The 16,577-nt window shown below is 31.1% G+C and overlaps 7 protein-coding genes across 7 annotated transcripts; 1 reads left to right on the top strand and 6 right to left on the bottom strand.

Moving 5' to 3' along the window:
- Positions 1-8: 8 nt before the first annotated feature.
- Positions 9-3,565, bottom strand: LOC124493392 (uncharacterized). Its single transcript, XM_047056475.2, has 8 exons — positions 2,944-3,565; positions 2,269-2,606; positions 2,044-2,199; positions 1,808-1,975; positions 1,466-1,731; positions 1,205-1,397; positions 1,022-1,139; positions 9-956 (listed from the first exon to the last, which is right to left on the bottom strand). Exons 1-8 carry the CDS (start codon positions 3,115-3,117, stop codon positions 690-692), a joined length of 1,680 nt encoding a protein of 559 aa, XP_046912431.1. The 5' UTR covers positions 3,118-3,565; the 3' UTR covers positions 9-689.
- Positions 3,566-6,420: 2,855 nt separating this feature from the next.
- On the bottom strand, positions 6,421-6,959 carry LOC124498013 (uncharacterized). The gene is made up of 2 exons (XM_047061750.2): positions 6,745-6,959; positions 6,421-6,671 (listed from the first exon to the last, which is right to left on the bottom strand). The coding sequence occupies exons 1-2, from the start codon at positions 6,944-6,946 to the stop codon at positions 6,421-6,423; spliced, it is 453 nt and encodes a 150-aa protein (XP_046917706.2). The 5' UTR covers positions 6,947-6,959.
- Positions 6,960-6,984: 25 nt separating this feature from the next.
- Positions 6,985-9,022, bottom strand: PhKgamma (phosphorylase kinase gamma). The gene is made up of 9 exons (XM_047056505.2): positions 8,740-9,022; positions 8,503-8,684; positions 8,389-8,443; positions 8,256-8,321; positions 8,038-8,201; positions 7,734-7,978; positions 7,592-7,672; positions 7,383-7,541; positions 6,985-7,332 (listed from the first exon to the last, which is right to left on the bottom strand). Exons 1-9 carry the CDS (start codon positions 8,841-8,843, stop codon positions 7,177-7,179), a joined length of 1,212 nt encoding a protein of 403 aa, XP_046912461.1. The 5' UTR covers positions 8,844-9,022; the 3' UTR covers positions 6,985-7,176.
- Positions 9,023-9,143: 121 nt separating this feature from the next.
- Positions 9,144-10,008, bottom strand: Spase22-23 (Signal peptidase complex subunit Spase22-23). The gene is made up of 2 exons (XM_047056538.2): positions 9,766-10,008; positions 9,144-9,698 (listed from the first exon to the last, which is right to left on the bottom strand). The coding sequence occupies exons 1-2, from the start codon at positions 9,862-9,864 to the stop codon at positions 9,243-9,245; spliced, it is 555 nt and encodes a 184-aa protein (XP_046912494.1). The 5' UTR covers positions 9,865-10,008; the 3' UTR covers positions 9,144-9,242.
- Positions 10,009-10,080: 72 nt separating this feature from the next.
- bcn92 (LYR motif-containing protein bcn92) lies at positions 10,081-10,845 on the bottom strand. The gene is made up of 2 exons (XM_075735819.1): positions 10,703-10,845; positions 10,081-10,623 (listed from the first exon to the last, which is right to left on the bottom strand). Exon 2 carries the CDS (start codon positions 10,538-10,540, stop codon positions 10,202-10,204), a length of 339 nt encoding a protein of 112 aa, XP_075591934.1. The 5' UTR covers positions 10,541-10,623; positions 10,703-10,845; the 3' UTR covers positions 10,081-10,201.
- A 76-nt stretch (positions 10,846-10,921) lies between these two features.
- LOC124493376 (heat shock protein 105 kDa) lies at positions 10,922-14,785 on the top strand. The gene is made up of 3 exons (XM_047056452.2): positions 10,922-11,542; positions 11,608-12,877; positions 12,941-14,785. The coding sequence occupies exons 2-3, from the start codon at positions 11,655-11,657 to the stop codon at positions 14,208-14,210; spliced, it is 2,493 nt and encodes an 830-aa protein (XP_046912408.1). The 5' UTR covers positions 10,922-11,542; positions 11,608-11,654; the 3' UTR covers positions 14,211-14,785.
- ERp44 (Endoplasmic reticulum protein 44) lies at positions 14,543-16,576 on the bottom strand. The gene is made up of 4 exons (XM_047056496.2): positions 16,233-16,576; positions 15,930-16,158; positions 15,117-15,867; positions 14,543-15,056 (listed from the first exon to the last, which is right to left on the bottom strand). Exons 1-4 carry the CDS (start codon positions 16,329-16,331, stop codon positions 14,855-14,857), a joined length of 1,281 nt encoding a protein of 426 aa, XP_046912452.1. The 5' UTR covers positions 16,332-16,576; the 3' UTR covers positions 14,543-14,854.
- Between the last annotated feature and the right edge of the window lies 1 nt (position 16,577).

Raw genomic sequence — 16,577 nt, 5'->3', positions numbered from 1 at the left:
AATTATCATTATATCAATATGGAAAATCATTTTATTTAATTAATAATCATCATTGATTATAATCATGGATGAATAACTAAAAAAAAATGAAACCATTCAAATTTTTCCATTGTTTGATTGTGATTAATCTAATGCGAATAATAAAATCATTGTATATTGGTCAAATTGATCAAATAATAGTTCTAATGCTAATCAACTTTTTATATAATTTTTAAAAATCGATATCCATGCATTTGAATGTGTGTATATTTGAGATGTATGAATGATTGTTTGCAACAAAAATGACTGATTGATTCAGATTAATCAATGCAGAGATTTGTCTTCATGATAATCCACAAAGGAAACATAAACGAAAAAAAAAATTGATTTCGTTTTCATTTTGATCGTGTCGTTTTCATTTAGATCCCGAAATAAATAATTAGAAATGGATCACAATTTTATATATATATCGTCTGTTAGTTATATATTCTCATTCGGTAAATATATAGTAATCAGTAATAAAATTAATTAAACAAATGTGTTGAGTGTTTATGGGAAAAAAAAAGAAAAAATCTCGAGAATTCAAGTTTAAAAAATATGATGAACCAAGTTCGTGAATGAATAATTGTAGCCAAATCCGATAGCTGAAAAATCGTAAAAGTTTTATAATCCAATTAATTATCATCTTGAGTATGATCAATTTTCAAGCATCAATAATAATAGTATAGTTCATTAAATTCCACGGTGCTTGTCTTCAAAAATGTCCAACTAATTGCTTCACCATCAATGATTTCCATTTGTGGTGTTTTGTTTCGATGACCTTTGATTACAACAATATCATCAGTCAATGCTGTTGATTGAAATGTTAACAACAATTCGTTAATATTTCCTTTCTTCACATGTAATGGTTTTTTCAGTTTTACATGACAATCTTTATCTTTTGAAATGACAAATGATAACGATTCATCGATTGTATCCTAAATACAGAATGGAAGAACAAATTGTATAGATAAAATGAACAAAGAAAAAAAATTAAGAATACCAGAATAATTTGATGTTCATCGGTTCCTCTTGCAGTTACCATCTGTCCATCCGGTAAATTGAGTTTTGATGTAAATTTAAGCTGACAATCTAATTTTGGTGTACGAACAGAATAGTAACTATTGAAAGTGATATAATAAAGATGATTAAAATATATAGCATCATAAATCACATTCAATATTACCTTGGATCCAAACGAATCGGTATTGATGCTCCAACGATAAATAGATCACTATTGTTAACCAAAAATTTTGAGCAAACAGATTTCACTGGTTTATTGCCAGCAGCACCAGCCGCATTTGAACTTGTTACATGTGCCAATGTGGTCGTTGTAGCATATGTTACCGGTTTGTAGCGTCGTACTGTGAAATATTCGGCTAAAAAAAATTTATCCGTAAAAAAACCAGACATGTTTTTTTTAAACAATATATTCACTATGACTTACGAGGAGCACAACGTGGAGTGGTTTCTTGACTCAAACATTTTGGTATCGGTACAATACCAGGTATAGCTAGATTCATAAATATTGCAATCTGTTCGTTTTTGGTCAAGAAAGAAGGTGTATTCAAATTATTGCCACAATCGATGCCATTTTTGCCATCACTGGAACCATTTTCATCAATCGATGGTGTCGACATCGTAGTTTGCGAAACGACACGAGAAAATTCTTCTGCAGTCATTGTTAAAAATCGAATGCTTTTAAGCACGATGCTAATAATCGATGTATAAATTGTGATTTGATAGAATTATAATCTCATCTTATTTTTAATACATCAATAAATCCTACCTTTCATTAAGAATGTTACGAACAATATTCCAATCATTCACCTGTTTAGCGGATCTTTTACATTCATGTTGTGCCCATTGTACGACAGAATTGAGCAGTGAAAATTCCGAATAAAGATTCAAATAGCGACGATTCACAATAAATTCCAAAGTCGACAATTGAATGTTACTACATTGGAATAAAAATGATTTTATATTCAATACAATTGTATTCATCAAATCAATTTGATCATTTACTTGAATGATTTATGCGTTATAACATGATATGTTTGCCTATCAATCGTATTTATTGCTTGAAAAATTAATTGTTGTGAATTAAGAGCAATGGCGAATTCATAAACAGCACAAGCACTTGAGGGTGTTATGTTTTTCTCTATATAGGTCAAACATTCTCTGAAGGACGATAAAATGAAACGATCAATCAGATAAAAATTGGAATTATTATTATTATTATGATCATACCGAAGAAGATGTGGAAGAAGATATTTCTTTGCTGCATATGCCGTTAACATTGCATCATCAACTGAATTTAAATTCAACGAATCAGTGTATGCATAACGTAATAGATTTTCAAATCCAATAGGTGCAATATCCGGTATACGGATAACTTTAGATTTATCGGCCATATCTCCATAAAACATTGCCTCAAATACCGGACTAGTCATTGCCAATAGTACACGATGTCCAACATATTTTTTCGAATGATTAGGAGGACCAACAATAAAAGTGACATCTGTGAATGCTTTATTATGTAACAGATTTGATGCACGCGATACAAGACGATCTGCATCACCATTAATCTATGCGGCGGGAAGTAAAAAAAAAAGAAAGAAAACCAATCAAATATTTAATATAATCAAAATGGAGAAAGTTAGTTGTATTATAACAATTAAAACATTGCAGAATATGTAAACGAAATTATTTTCTATGATTGTTTCGAACAAAGTAATTAAAACTTTGCAAGATCTCATCATCATCACCAAGAGCAATAATCATTAAAAATTCATTTGGCTTGCTTAACGAACAAAAATCGTCATTATCATCAAGAATTGATGACGTGATGTTATGATCAGATTCATTTTCATGTTTTAATTGTTTTAGGCCTATTTTTTCTAGGTCTAAATGGACTAAACATACCAATCGTTGAAAATCGACTTCGGATTTAACATATGCTGGACCACCCGGTCCGATTGGTCCAGCAAAATTGGTCGGTGGATGATACTGAATTGTATCCGATTGATCATTGGCTGCTGATTGTTGATTGGAAGCGGCAGCAGCTGCTGCTTGTGTTGATGATTGTACTGTTGTCATGTTTTTTTCAAAGAAAGATTATTCGTACACGAATGGAAACGTTAAAAAGTATGATTATAAATGATGATTGGCTGGAATTGAAATTCCAAGGCCGCAGCTATATGTGTCCTAATAACTTTACATTAACAGAATCAAAAAAAAAGATATTTTTAGAATCACATTCGAATTGTCGTTGGTCAGTATTTTTTTTTTTGGTCGGTATATGATGAATTTTCTCAATGAAAATAAAAATTAACTAATCAAAGTAGAAAAAAAAACATAGTCACACACACAAACACAGGAGCCGATTGTGAGAGAAAGAAAAATGAGAATTTAATTTGAATCTAAGACCAACGAATAGTAAAATGATGATGATGATTATGATGACAATTTCCACACTAATAACGACAATGATGATGACCAAACAAGACAATCATCAAAAGAACTCGACGACACCACAATCCGAAATGAATTCATAACGTTTACTTGACTAGTTTTATCAAATGATTCCTCGTTGAATACTAAATATCTATAGAATATAGATATTCATTTCATTTTCATTTCGGATAGCTATATATTCTGTATATGAATTTCTTAATATTTCTTGTTCCTGGAATCTGTGACCAATGTCCATTTTTTTGTTTTGTTGTTGTTTCTTTACATTTACTACTGCTACCCGTTCCGGTTACTAGGGTGAATTCAATTGTTTTCATTGTTTTATTGTATTTGTTGATTTTGTTTTTTTTTCTGAAAAGGATTGGCTATTGGATCATAAAGTTGGTCGTTACCTACAACAACCTAAACGGTCAGACAATCTCGGACGTCTACCGATTATTGCAATCTGTCTAAACACTGTTCATTGAAAGAATAGAATTGACCAGATTCAAAGTAGGCCAAATTGAAAAAAACGCACGTATATATCTTCGAGATTATTTTGGATTAATTACAACTATTGTCCAATAACAACAACAACAAAAAATGCAAAATATATGACCATTGTTGTCGATATACAAACAAATAAATAGATACACAACAACCAACTAACCAACCATCTCGAAGATTTTCATTGGTCACAGGATGGCAACAACAAACATTTGGAATTCTTGTTATGATCATTATAATAATGATAACCATCATCATTCTTATGATCACCATGCATGAATGATTCATCTGGCCATTCCAATCTAGTATCTCTCCTGTATTTTTTTTTTTTTTTTTTTTGGCAAATTTCTCTATTTTTTCTTTCGGTTACAGCAGATTTCATCTATTTATTTATTCATTCATTTAATATAAAAGTTTTTCTTTTAGAATCTAACCTATAGAAATAGTGACAAACTTTTTAGTCTTTTTTTTGTTCTTCATTTAATTCTATGACGATCAATCATGGCAATCATTCTTTTTCATTGTTATTCTGTCGTCATTGTTGTTGTTGTTGTTGTTGTTGTTGTTGTTGCGTTTAACCACATCCAGTGGGTAAAAAGACAACATGAATATTCTGGGTCTATGTAAACAACAACAACAACAACCGGAATCTAATATTGCACACGTACATTTGTATAAGTTTTTTTTATTGTTACATCTTAAAACAGATAGAACCAGAGAAAGAGATCGAAAACATTTCATTTATTGAACAATTTTTTTTTTTGCTATCTCACTTTCATCCGGAACTAAATTTCAGAATATATAAATTTTTCAAACTCTGAAAATAAAACACTAAACAAAATAAATTACCTTCAAATTCCTGTCTTTCTTTATTGTCTCGTTTTATTTATATGGACATAATACGTGATAATGAGCCGAATGATTACAAACAAACGGAAAACCCTACAATGAAAAAAAAACCAATAGGGTGTGTAGTAGTGAAAATATAAAAGAGGAACCCAACGGAAAAAATACGTTCCATCCAAGGAACTGAAACGTTTTATTTGCTTCTGGGTCATCAGACATTCTTTTCATATAAAATAATGTTTCCATTGTTTGTGTGTGTGTGAGTGTGTGTATATATAAAATATTCCTCATATACCAACTTTCAAGCATTTTGTGTTCGTTTCATTTTCAATCAATTATGAATTCTGTACATCAAAAAAATGAATGAATGAACTACCCTCCCTAGTAATAATAATAATAATAATAATAATAATGAAAATGAAACTAACGAACATAGGTTAGATATCTCATTGTTACAGGTTTTTTGTGTTTGTGTTTTCCTCTTTTTTCTCTAGGCAGGTGGTGGTGTGGCTGATGATGATGAGATTCAAAATGTTATTCAGGTCATTCAGGAATGACTATAGAAATCATATGCCATTGCAAAAAAAAACAGCAACAACAACAACAACCATTGTTTAACAATATAACTATCCATTTATAGATGAAAGAATGATAAAACCAGATATTTTCTTGTACACAGATATTATATACCCGGAGGAAACTTTGTTGAAACTGGTTATGGAACAGCTTTTGATTTGATGACATTTTTCATCATTTCCATATAGATGATAATAATGATGATGATGATGATCAATTTTGGATCATCTTAATGAAACGATCATCAAACACTCAAACCGAATATATATTTAGCCATTACCATAATTAATTATAATTATTATTATTATTATTTTCCTATGTGTAATTAGGTCAAACTACTCGATTCAGTATTTTGAGTGTATATCACTCAAAAGTTATTTTTTTCCATATTCCTATCTCTCATTTTCTACTTTTGAATTTGCTTTTGTTTATTATCAAAAAAAAAAAAATTCTTTTGTATATTTCCGGAAACAAATCTGTTGTTATACATCAGAGGTCTAATCTAATGTAAATCGGTCGTCATTTTATCATCATGGCCATTCATAATATTTACTTTCAGATTTTTCGTTCGTTCGTTCGTTCTTGGATCGTTTGAAATAAAAATTCATTCTTACGGGTGATGGATGATGACTCAATTTGTCTTGGTATTTTGGTGAATGAACATTTTTTTTATTATTTTGAATTGTTGAATAACGATATTAAAAATGAATGAGCAAAATCCGGAACCATAGAAAAAAAACCACAATGTACAGAAAATAATTAAACCATAGAAACACACACACATAAATGTAAAAACAATGCTGTCTTGTTTAAAAAAAAAAATTTGGACCAAATTCTTTTACTCGCTGTGTTTGTGTTTTTCAAGTTTGCTTGATTGATGATTAGATTTTTTTCATATATCAAAAAAAAATAACTAAACATCATTTCGAATATTTTATTATTATACCGATATCATTACAAAATGAATTCTATTTTTTTTTTTTTTTTTTTTTTTTTTTTTTTTGTTTAGTTTTAAATAATTTATTGTCGAATATAATATCCATAGATTATTGTGAAACCGGCATAAATAATTTGTATGCCAATATCAACAAGAATAGGTTGTTTAAGCACTAGCCAGATTATTATTCGTATAAAAATCAATGCCATAATCGATAATCCATAACATTCAATATATTGATGATGATGATCTTGTTTAAACAATAGATATAATCCATAACACATATAAGTTAAATCAATAAGACAGAATATGATTTCTACGATATCGAATACTTCTATGTGAATATGAATCAAAAAATCTTTTGTAAAAAAAAATTATACGATTCAAGTGATGTCAATTAAAAATACCTTCCCCAAATACATTCGTATTGATTAAACCGATTAATGAATTGATAAAAATGACAATAATCATAATCTCTAATATAAAAGTGAAGATGATCAACATTATACGGTAATAGTATCGACACCAAGGTGTCAATACGGTTCTAGATTTTCCATGTAGTACACCTATTAAACTACTTTTTCCGCTTGAACTTTGATTTTTTGACATTATTTCTTTTCAATGAACGATGATGAAACTGTGATATCTTTATAAGAATTTTCAAATTTTATATTTATTTACAAAATAAGGCAATACAAGCAATAAAATTAAAGAACAAGGTAGAGTGCAGATTATTTCAAAACAATTAAATGTCCTATTCAACAATCAAATAAACAAAAAAAAAAAAAAAAGAATTTAGTAAACAATTATCGAATTGAACGAATTAAATTCGTAAAAAATCAATAACATTGAAGATTATGCAATAATTTTTCATCTTGACTGGAGTTTCGAAGTAAATCCATTTTAGGCCGATTCTCGAACAATGCTGCTCGATTTTGAACATCACCATGTTTAACCCAATGATGATAGATACGAAATGCACATCCATCGACCATCTAAAACAAATTATTTTAATAATTACTAAAATATTTATTATGCATCTAACCTTTCGCAAGATTTTTATCTTGTATGGAGCAGTACGTATAGTTTCCAATGAAATCAATTCAGTTGTATATTTATAACGTTTTATTCTGATCAAAACTCGTACACAGACAATAGCCAATTTAAATGTTTTTCGAGCATTAAATTTTGCAGCTTGAGTTTTCTAAAAAATCAGAGTTAACTATATTGAAAAAAATTTCTGAAATTACATACGATTGAAAGGAAAAACGGATGTTTTAATGCTTGATTTGCGTTCAACCTTTCCATAGGATTTATCACTAAAAGTTTACGGATCTAAAGGTACAAATGATTGAAAATTAGTTGGAAATGAAAATTGAAATCAAGTATTTCTTACCAGATCTTTGGCCTCTTCGGTTACATCATCCCATTCAGGACTACAGAATTCATATTTACCTTCCATAATATTTCTCAACATTATCATCTGTTTACGATGCCAGAATGGAGGAAACCCGACTAATAAAGTATACATGATGACACCACAAGCCCATAAATCAACTTCTTGTCCGTAGCCTGGAGCATTCTCATACATTGATGCACGAAGAAGTTCAGGCGCTAAATAACCGGGAGTTCCGCATAGATCTAATAAAAACAAAAAAAAATCATTCAATCAGCCATTCACTAAGAGTTCTAGATCTTACCGAATAATCGTTCATATGGAGCAATCATTCTGGCGAATCCAAAATCTGTTACTTTAATATTGTAATTGTCATCCAATAGTATATTTTCTGGCTTCAAATCTCGATGTACGACTCTTTTCTGGTGAAGATAATCGACAGCTTCGAAAAGCTGCTTCATTATAACTCTATTAATGATAATGAATTCAATTTAATTTAACGATTTCAAATGTTTAGCTTACTTTGTTCGTTTTTCCGATAAGGTTACAACATTTGTTAAATAGTCGAATAATTCGCCATTTTTACAACTGAAATTTACAAAGAAATTATATTATATTTGAAATAAACAAAAAAAAATTCAACGATCAAACTTACAGCTCAAATACTAGAAATATATAAGTGGACGATTCGAATACATCATAAAGTTTAACTATTTAACAGGAATTTATTAATTGGAAATTGTAATTAAAATGACAAGGAAACCCTTACTGATATAATGATGTCCATCGACCAATCGAAGTATGTCAATTTCACGTTGTGATGCTTGATATAATGTAAAACTATTCTGATGACCACCCCCACTTTCATCATCACTAATATCAATGATTTTGGCAGCATATTCTCGTCCGGTTTCTTTTTCAACACACAATCTAACTACGCTTGATACACCTCTAAAAGATTTCATTCAATAGAAAATAAAAATGATCAATCATTATATATACGAACCTTCCAAGAACTTCTTTTGGTTCATATTTAGCATAGAATCCGCGAGCTACGTCTTTGTCAGGAAGATGATCTTCAAATTCTTGAAGATCAGCTCTTCCTACCATTGTTTGTTCGGACGTTTTGGTGGATGATTGAATATTCTTATAATAATGAAAGATCAAGGGCACTTGGGGATTTTTTCCAGTCAAGAAATGAATTGTTTAAGGAACCATTTCGAATATAATAAGAGATCAAAAACGGAAAAAACGGTGAACGCACAGTGATTATAATCAACAACAAAGATCAACCGATTGAAAAACAAGTACAAAAATATTTCGCATACGCATGCTCAAACCAACGAGAGTATACAAATCTAAATCAGGTGATTACAGTCTAAATTTAACAACAAAAATAGGAATGTAGAATTTTCGTTCAATTTTCTTTATTAATGGTAATGGTATGAGAAAAAAAATTTAATGAAAAAGCTTTGAAAATCCAATTTGATCCACATTCATTACAGGAAATTATACATTACTTTTCGAATCATACTGATTGGGAAAAAGGAAATTATGTTGAGATGTTGGAATCGAATGAATCGGCAAAAATCCTGAATTAGGTAGAACATTCATGGATAATATTAAGGTAACATTGTTGCCCAATAAGCCATTGCCATCATCCCAGAAATAATATTTTGTATGTTGATTACGTAATGTTAAACGATGTTGATTACTTTCATCACGTAACATTATATAATCCCAAAGAATAACTTGACTTAAAGCATTCGTTTTTGTTTCGTATTGAGCGGTTAGAAAAAGAAACAATTGTTTCGTATTCCAATCAAATACGGGGCTAAAATCAGCATCTAAATCGAATGATAAGAATCCTAAATCATTACGTTCACGGCCAGCTGAATAATCGGCAACATTTTTAACCAATTTTCGTACACTATTCACTTTAACTTCAGCCAATTTTGAATAATCCTGTTTATGGATCAAACGTTGAAGATTTTTAATAGAAAATTATCAAAAAAAAAACAATTGAAATTACTTTAGTCATCGTAGACAGAACAAGAAAAGCCGTCAAGAAAGCCAAATTTGATAGGGTGAATGCAAACACTGCATTTGATCGCGTTAATGTTGTATTCATTGTATGAACATGGAAATTATGGCGGAAATAGTATAATATAATACAATAATAACCTTTTTATTTTGGAACTTTTTTACAAACAAACCACAAGAAAAAACTTGCCGATTTTAACCTTTTTGTCAACTGCTGAAATGATGATGACGCATGCTAAAGATTAATATTAAGAGAATTATTCATAAACAAAGTGACGCAATTTCATAATCTAATTGTCAAATATATTCAAAATGAAAATTATCACATTTTAATTGTTTTCAAATTTAATTTTCAATAATATTCAACAACTAAACAAATTAAAAATTATCAAAAGTTTTTGACCAGTAATTATAATAGGCAAAGGCTACCTGTTGGCTGTTTCGAAATTATTTCGTTGTTTTTGCCTATGATCATCTTCAGGATGATTCAATTTATCCATATTAATTTCTGGATCTTCAACAACCAGTTTTTTTGATGGATATAGACTACCAATCAATGTTTGTCTTTGAATAATTTGCAAATTATTTTGGGCATCTTCAATGAGCGTACGAATTTTTTGCTCGTTTGTTTCATTCATATTTTGCCTAAATGCTTCACGAATTCTACGCCAAGCATATTCACGATAGATATATGAATCGAATTTACGTGATTCACGTAACATTTTTCTATACAATGAAAGGATTAATGCACGATTTGAGCCCATGCTATGTTTATGTTTGTTGTATGATGATATAATGGTGGTCAATTAATTTCACAATAGTTGAAATTTAAATTCTAATAATTTTTCTATAAAAGAATTTTTTTTTATTTCAAAAATGACATAATCTACTTTTGAAATTGAAAAGTAGACTATCATGATACGAACCAAAGAAAGATAGAATTATGTAGGGTCAATTATGAATTTTCCAGTATATTGGCGAATATTCGCGAATAGTCCACAAAATATTTTCATCCAGGCAAAATTGTAAACATATCGAAATAGAAAAAAAGGCATGCATTTTTTGATTAATATACGCAATCTCTAACAATCGCCGACAATGACATTCGAATTGAATGAAAGAAGCTCCACCTCAAAAAATAATTCACATATTAAGTGATCGAACGTAACACCTCCGCAATAACATCGGAGTACTATTATCTATACATTTTATTCGAGAACTTTCTTTCAAAATAAGTAGTGGTTGTTAAGCGTGTTTTATATTCATTTTAATGCATCCAATACCAATCCATTCTCTGTCTCTCTCTCACACACACACACACGCTTTTATATGTGATTCAATTCATTTAGCAACGGCATTTTTTTCTTTTTTATTCTTGCTTGTTTTTGCTGCCATCATTTCAATTTGATTTTTCATTTTTCATTTATTCCAGATATACTCATTGTATAATTTGAGTCATAATTATCAATTTCATCAACCCAACCAAGCTAAACAAAGAAAAAAAAATTAATTCCTTGTTGAAGTTTGTTCGAAAAAAAAATTAGAAAGAAAAATTTTTTAAAATTTAATGAATTCAATCCTGATCGTGTAATAAAAACACAATACATTGTGCAGCATACAATCTCGTCTATTATTTCACGTTGACCAAACGATAAACTCAGCAACCATTAGCGGCTTAAAGAGATTTCTTAATTCTGCCTATAAATATTTCGCCGGTAGCAGCGAAGACGATAATTATAAACGATCAACATCAGTTTCACAGTCTGGTAAGTGATTTTCTGTACTTGGAAATATTTACATGTGTATTAATTTTAAAATTTTGATCTTTCAGAATATCAGCAAAAAAATCGTTCGGTTTTTCGTAAATATCGTCAAATAATGGCTTCCATTAGTAATTCAACATCATCAATCTGTGGTATCAGTATTGGTACGGAAAATTGTTATGTAGCAGTTGCCCGGCAAGGTGGTATCGAAATTCTGCTTAATGAATATTCTCAACGATCAACACCTGCATACATTGGCTTCGGTGGTAATCAACGTGAATTGGGTGTTTCCGCTAAGCAAAAACAAATGATGAATCTTAGTAACACTTGTTTTGCTCCGACAAAGATCATCGGAAAAAAATATCATCAGGTCAATCCTCAAGACTTTCCATTTAAAATTGAACCTGGACCTGATGATGAAATTCTTGTTCGAGTTCAACATGGCGATGAACAGCTGTTGACTCCCACTCAAATTGTGGCAATGTTATACACAAAATTAAGGCAAATATCTGGCAATCCTGTTGATTGTGTTATCAATTGTCCTAATTATTTTGATTTTCTACAACGACGCGCACTGTTGGATGCTGCTCAGATTGCCGGCTTGAATCCATTACGTGTCATATCTGACATGACCGCTGTGGCACTCTATTATGGATTCTATAGAAGCTCGCCTACCGGTTCTGATATTTCCATTGTTGGATTTGTTGATTGTGGACAAACAAGCTCACAAGCAGCCATGGTTTTGTTCAATCATAAAGACAACTATTTAAAAGTATTGGATGCTGAATTCCTGGCCGATGTCGGTGGTCGACATTTTGATGAAGCATTGGCTAATTATTTTATCGAAAAACATTCTTTAAAATTAAGTGAACGATCACGTTATCGTTTGATTGTCGAATGCGAAAAATTGAAAAAAAATTTATCGGCTAATCCAAATGAATTGCCCATCAATATTGAATGTTTGTACGATGAAAAAGATTTCAACAGCCGAATCGATCGTGCAACATTCGAACAAATTTCTCAGAATCTGTTTGAAAAAATTGCTTCAATGTTGAAGATGACTTATGAACGATCAGTTGAACGATTCATAAAAGAATATCAAGACAACTATGGAGATTTTCGTCTTGATTCGGTTGAGGTTGTGGGTGGTACTAGTAGAATTCCTGCCATTAAAAAAATGATCAAAGAATTCTGTGGATTGGAACCATCGACAACGCTAAATGCAGATGAAGCCGTTGCTCGTGGTTGTGCTTTACAATGCGCTATTCTTAGTCCAACATTCAAAGTTGCACGTGAACTTCATCTCATCGATTCTTTACCATTTAGTGTCGATTTTAAGTAAGTAATTTGAAATTGAAAAAATATGGTTTTTTAATATTTTTTTTCCTTCAAATGCCATAGGTACGAAATTCCCGGTAAAGATGTAAAAGTCATACCAGCAATGATTCCACGTGGACATCCATTTCCATGCCCAAAACAGATAACGATCCCTTCACAAAATTTACCCATTACCCTCAGCTTTTATTATGATAATTTGCACCAAGAAAAGATGTTTCTGGCACAATATCGAATTTCGGAACCTCCTGGTTCAAATGCATTACAATCGATGTTAGAACATAAAAGTCCAATCAAGATTCGTGTTCGTATCAATGCTAATTGCACTCTCTCTATTGGACCAGCAACATTCTCTTATGAAAATCCTCAACAGACTAATGAGCAGCAGCAAGACGAACCGATGGAGCAACAACCTCAAAACAATAATAACGATTCTGGAGATGGTCAAAACAAAATGGAAACTGAAACACAACAACAACAGACCAACGATTCGCAACCTCAGCAAAAGCGAAAAAAACCAAAAACTACAACCATAGACCTACTTGTTGAACCACTATCCATTGCAGGCTTGCTCCCAAAAGAGGTGAAAGATCGCTTTATCGAATTTGAATCGAATCTGATTTTGGCCGATAAAAATTGGAAGGAAAAAGCCGACGCTAGAAATGCATTGGAAGAATTTATTTATGAATGGCGTGATCGTATGGAATCAGGTGATTATGATCCATTCATTGATCCAGCAACCAAACAACAATTTCAACAACAATTGGAGTCAAATGAAAAATGGCTTTACGAACAAGATGAAAAGGAAGTGATGCATTCAAAATCAGTGTATGATGAAAGAACGCAAATGATGGCTAAATCGTTCGCTGATTCCGTTATAATGCGTCGTAGAGAATTCGAAAACCGGCCTCGTTGTCTTGAACAACTAGGACATCATTTACAGCAAGCACGAAAAATTATGGAAACAAATGATCTGAATGACGACAATGATGAAAAGAAAAAATTCTTCGAAGAAATTGAAGAAAAACAGCATTGGTTCGATGATGTAAGCGGAAAATTGGCTTCAATGAGAACCTATGATGATCCACCATTTACATGTGATGCTATTCAATCGCAATCACAACAACTTGATTCATCGATTCAACGTATCCATAATAATCGTAAACGCCGTGCTGAAGAACGTCGTAAAGCCGCGGAAAAGAATGCTGAAAAAGAAAAGCAACAACAACAACAGCAAGCTCAACAAGAAGCATCTGGGGATAAACAACAATCACCTCCAATGGATCAACAAGAACCAGCCAAAATGGATGTTGATCCACAACCAGAACAAAAATGAAGAATTGAATGTTATTGACTCTTTACATTATTTTCTTTTTTTTCTAAGAAAAAATCTATTTTCATTGTGGCCCAGTGTTTAAAAGTGAAACGGAGTTTTTTCTACGATTCTAACATCAAAAAAAAACTTTGATGCATTACTGAATTGCCTATTTTATTCCCTTCCCATTGTGTTATGAAATATATAAATTGTGTATAATTCAAAATGGAATTATAAATTTTACTACCTACATCTGATATTGTCCTTATGAGTTTTATTTTCGTGATTAAGGGCAATCCTTTCAATGTAATTTCTTCAATTTAGCTTTTTGGAATTAATTGAATTGAATTATAGTAATTATAAAATGAGATAAACTTTATTCTTTATGAATTAATTGATTAATTAATTACACAAAATTAATTTATTTCACCAATGTCATTCTGAATTTTAAATGGGAAAGAATTAACAAAACAATAAATTAATTTTGTGCATTTCATACCAAACAACACGACCAATAGATGAAAACAAATCATACAAAGTTGTGGGAGGGAAGTTATCAATCAAATAATGATTAAAAATAATTCTAATTTACCAAATATTTATATTTATAGCATGTTATTGTTATCGTTTTTTTTCGCATGAAAATCAATCCAGATAAAAAGATATCACAATTCATCTTTTAATAATGTATAGCGAATTTTTGATGGTGCTAGCTTTGCAAATGTCGATTCTGGTGGCTGTGTCTGTAACTGATTATGTCCATCCCCATGATGATCATGTGATGTAGGATCGGGACCAAAATGGAATTCTCGATGTAATTTTCCAGAATAAAGTTCCTGAATAAATTGTTTCAATTTTCCTGGAGTTCTATTCAATATGTTATAAAAAATGGTGAAAATTAGGCCAAAAAACGATAATGATACAAACCTGATATCGTCGAAATTTGGAAACATGTACATATGACGAAAGCTATCAATGGCAACTAATGGTAAATCTTTGGGAGTTTTGCCCAGATGCATCAATGGATGAGCGAATTTCACTCCATCGGCTAATAAAAAATTAATGCTTCCGGATTCGCTCAATAATTCTTGATTGACAGTTTTAGTGTACAATTCAACCGAATGTTTATCATCCGGATGGTGGAAAAGAATCAAAAATGGCAAACCTTCTTCGGTCAATTCTTCGGCATTTTCGAACGTTATTTCACGAACCAATGGAATGCATTTGTCTGTCGCCCATGTGCTCAGCTCATCATAGCTTTTCAAATCGGTAGGAAATTCAAGATCATCTGGCGATGGAGATGAACGCGAGGGTTTGAATTTGATTGACAAGATTTTTTCAGCTGTGCTATATTTGTCAACAGGCGGACCAGTCACCCAATAAAATTTACAATCATCTCGAAGATCGCGTGCAACTTTGCGAAGCAGGTCATATTCAATTTTTTGGAAACCAGCTTCAGAACGGAAATAAGTCATTATAGCTCCTTTTTTCTCATCGATCTTATTTAACTCGTCATAAGAATTGATTGGTATAATTGGATCTTTAAGAAGATCACGAAGATATTGGGCCATTGCTTCGGAACTACGTTGCCCTCGATATTCTCTTTTCAATAGCTTTCCATTCAACATTACTTTGAGTGTAGGATATTTCGTTATGTGAAACCTTTGGCCCAAAGCACCTGAAATAGTAAATTTTTTAATAAATTTAATCATACATAAAACTGCAATGAGAGATACAGACTTTCGTGTTCACAATCAATTTTGGCGAATAAAACCTTTCCTTCATCAGGGAATTCAATAGTAATTTTTTTGGATACTTCTTCGAATATCGGAGCCAATAATTGACTGAATCTACACCAATCCGCATAGAAATTCAAAAATACTAATTCATAATGAGACGTGTATGCATCGAAATCATTCGATGTCAATGACACGACATTTGCATTAGCGGATTTTGTAAGCCATGATAACTAGTAAATTAATGAACAAAATTTTCGTGGATTCTATCAGTAATTTTTAATTTTTAATAAAAAAAAATACATACCGCTATAAGCAAACAATGAGCAATGATTTTTGTTGGAAATTTTCTATAGAACACTTGAACATTCGGCGTTTGTTGATTCGATGACCCGATCGGCCACATTTTATAATTTTTTTTTTTGCACACTTTGTGATTTCTTTGAAACTTTAAACAAATTCCAAAGTTATTAATGAAGAGTATTTTAACTGATGATATGTATGATTTTTGTAGATTAAATTTACATTTGAATTGAATTAAAATTTGTAAACACAATTCTAGAACTTTGAAATAATCAATCACATCAACGTAACTTGATTGGAAAGATCATTGTATACAATTATGATGAGGTAGACTTACCAACCACTGTGT

The sequence above is a fragment of the Dermatophagoides farinae genome, chromosome 2 (genome assembly GCF_024713945.1).
Source record: "Dermatophagoides farinae isolate YC_2012a chromosome 2, ASM2471394v1, whole genome shotgun sequence".
Classification (NCBI taxonomy): domain Eukaryota; kingdom Metazoa; phylum Arthropoda; class Arachnida; order Sarcoptiformes; family Pyroglyphidae; genus Dermatophagoides; species Dermatophagoides farinae.
This window is presented reverse-complemented; position numbering and strand designations above follow the sequence as displayed.

Excerpts from the sequence above, each read along its gene's own strand:
- LOC124493392 (XM_047056475.2), bottom strand. The coding sequence starts at position 3,117 with ATGACAACAGTACAATCATCAACACAAGCAGCAGCTGCTGCCGCTTCC. Across the intron at positions 1,976-2,043 it reads ATAACGCATAAATCATTCAA|TAACATTCAATTGTCGACTT; the intron begins GTAAATGATCAA and ends ATTCCAATGTAG. Across the intron at positions 1,732-1,807 it reads CGTAACATTCTTAATGAAAG|CATCGTGCTTAAAAGCATTC; the intron begins GTAGGATTTATT and ends ATCGATTATTAG.
- LOC124498013 (XM_047061750.2), bottom strand. The coding sequence starts at position 6,946 with ATGTCAAAAAATCAAAGTTCAAGCGGAAAAAGTAGTTTAATAGGTGTA. Across the intron at positions 6,672-6,744 it reads TACGAATGTATTTGGGGAAG|AAGTATTCGATATCGTAGAA; the intron begins GTATTTTTAATT and ends ATATTCACATAG.
- PhKgamma (XM_047056505.2), bottom strand. The coding sequence starts at position 8,843 with ATGGTAGGAAGAGCTGATCTTCAAGAATTTGAAGATCATCTTCCTGAC. Across the intron at positions 8,685-8,739 it reads CCAAAAGAAGTTCTTGGAAG|AGGTGTATCAAGCGTAGTTA; the intron begins GTTCGTATATAT and ends GAAATCTTTTAG. Across the intron at positions 7,542-7,591 it reads ATCCGTTTTTCCTTTCAATC|AAAACTCAAGCTGCAAAATT; the intron begins GTATGTAATTTC and ends CTGATTTTTTAG.
- Spase22-23 (XM_047056538.2), bottom strand. The coding sequence starts at position 9,864 with ATGAATACAACATTAACGCGATCAAATGCAGTGTTTGCATTCACCCTA. Across the intron at positions 9,699-9,765 it reads TTCTGTCTACGATGACTAAA|GATTATTCAAAATTGGCTGA; the intron begins GTAATTTCAATT and ends ATCCATAAACAG.
- bcn92 (XM_075735819.1), bottom strand. The coding sequence starts at position 10,540 with ATGGGCTCAAATCGTGCATTAATCCTTTCATTGTATAGAAAAATGTTA.
- LOC124493376 (XM_047056452.2), top strand. The coding sequence starts at position 11,655 with ATGGCTTCCATTAGTAATTCAACATCATCAATCTGTGGTATCAGTATT. Across the intron at positions 12,878-12,940 it reads CCATTTAGTGTCGATTTTAA|GTACGAAATTCCCGGTAAAG; the intron begins GTAAGTAATTTG and ends CAAATGCCATAG.
- ERp44 (XM_047056496.2), bottom strand. The coding sequence starts at position 16,331 with ATGTGGCCGATCGGGTCATCGAATCAACAAACGCCGAATGTTCAAGTG. Across the intron at positions 16,159-16,232 it reads CTCATTGTTTGCTTATAGCG|TTATCATGGCTTACAAAATC; the intron begins GTATGTATTTTT and ends TTAATTTACTAG. Across the intron at positions 15,868-15,929 it reads AATTGATTGTGAACACGAAA|GTGCTTTGGGCCAAAGGTTT; the intron begins GTCTGTATCTCT and ends TTACTATTTCAG.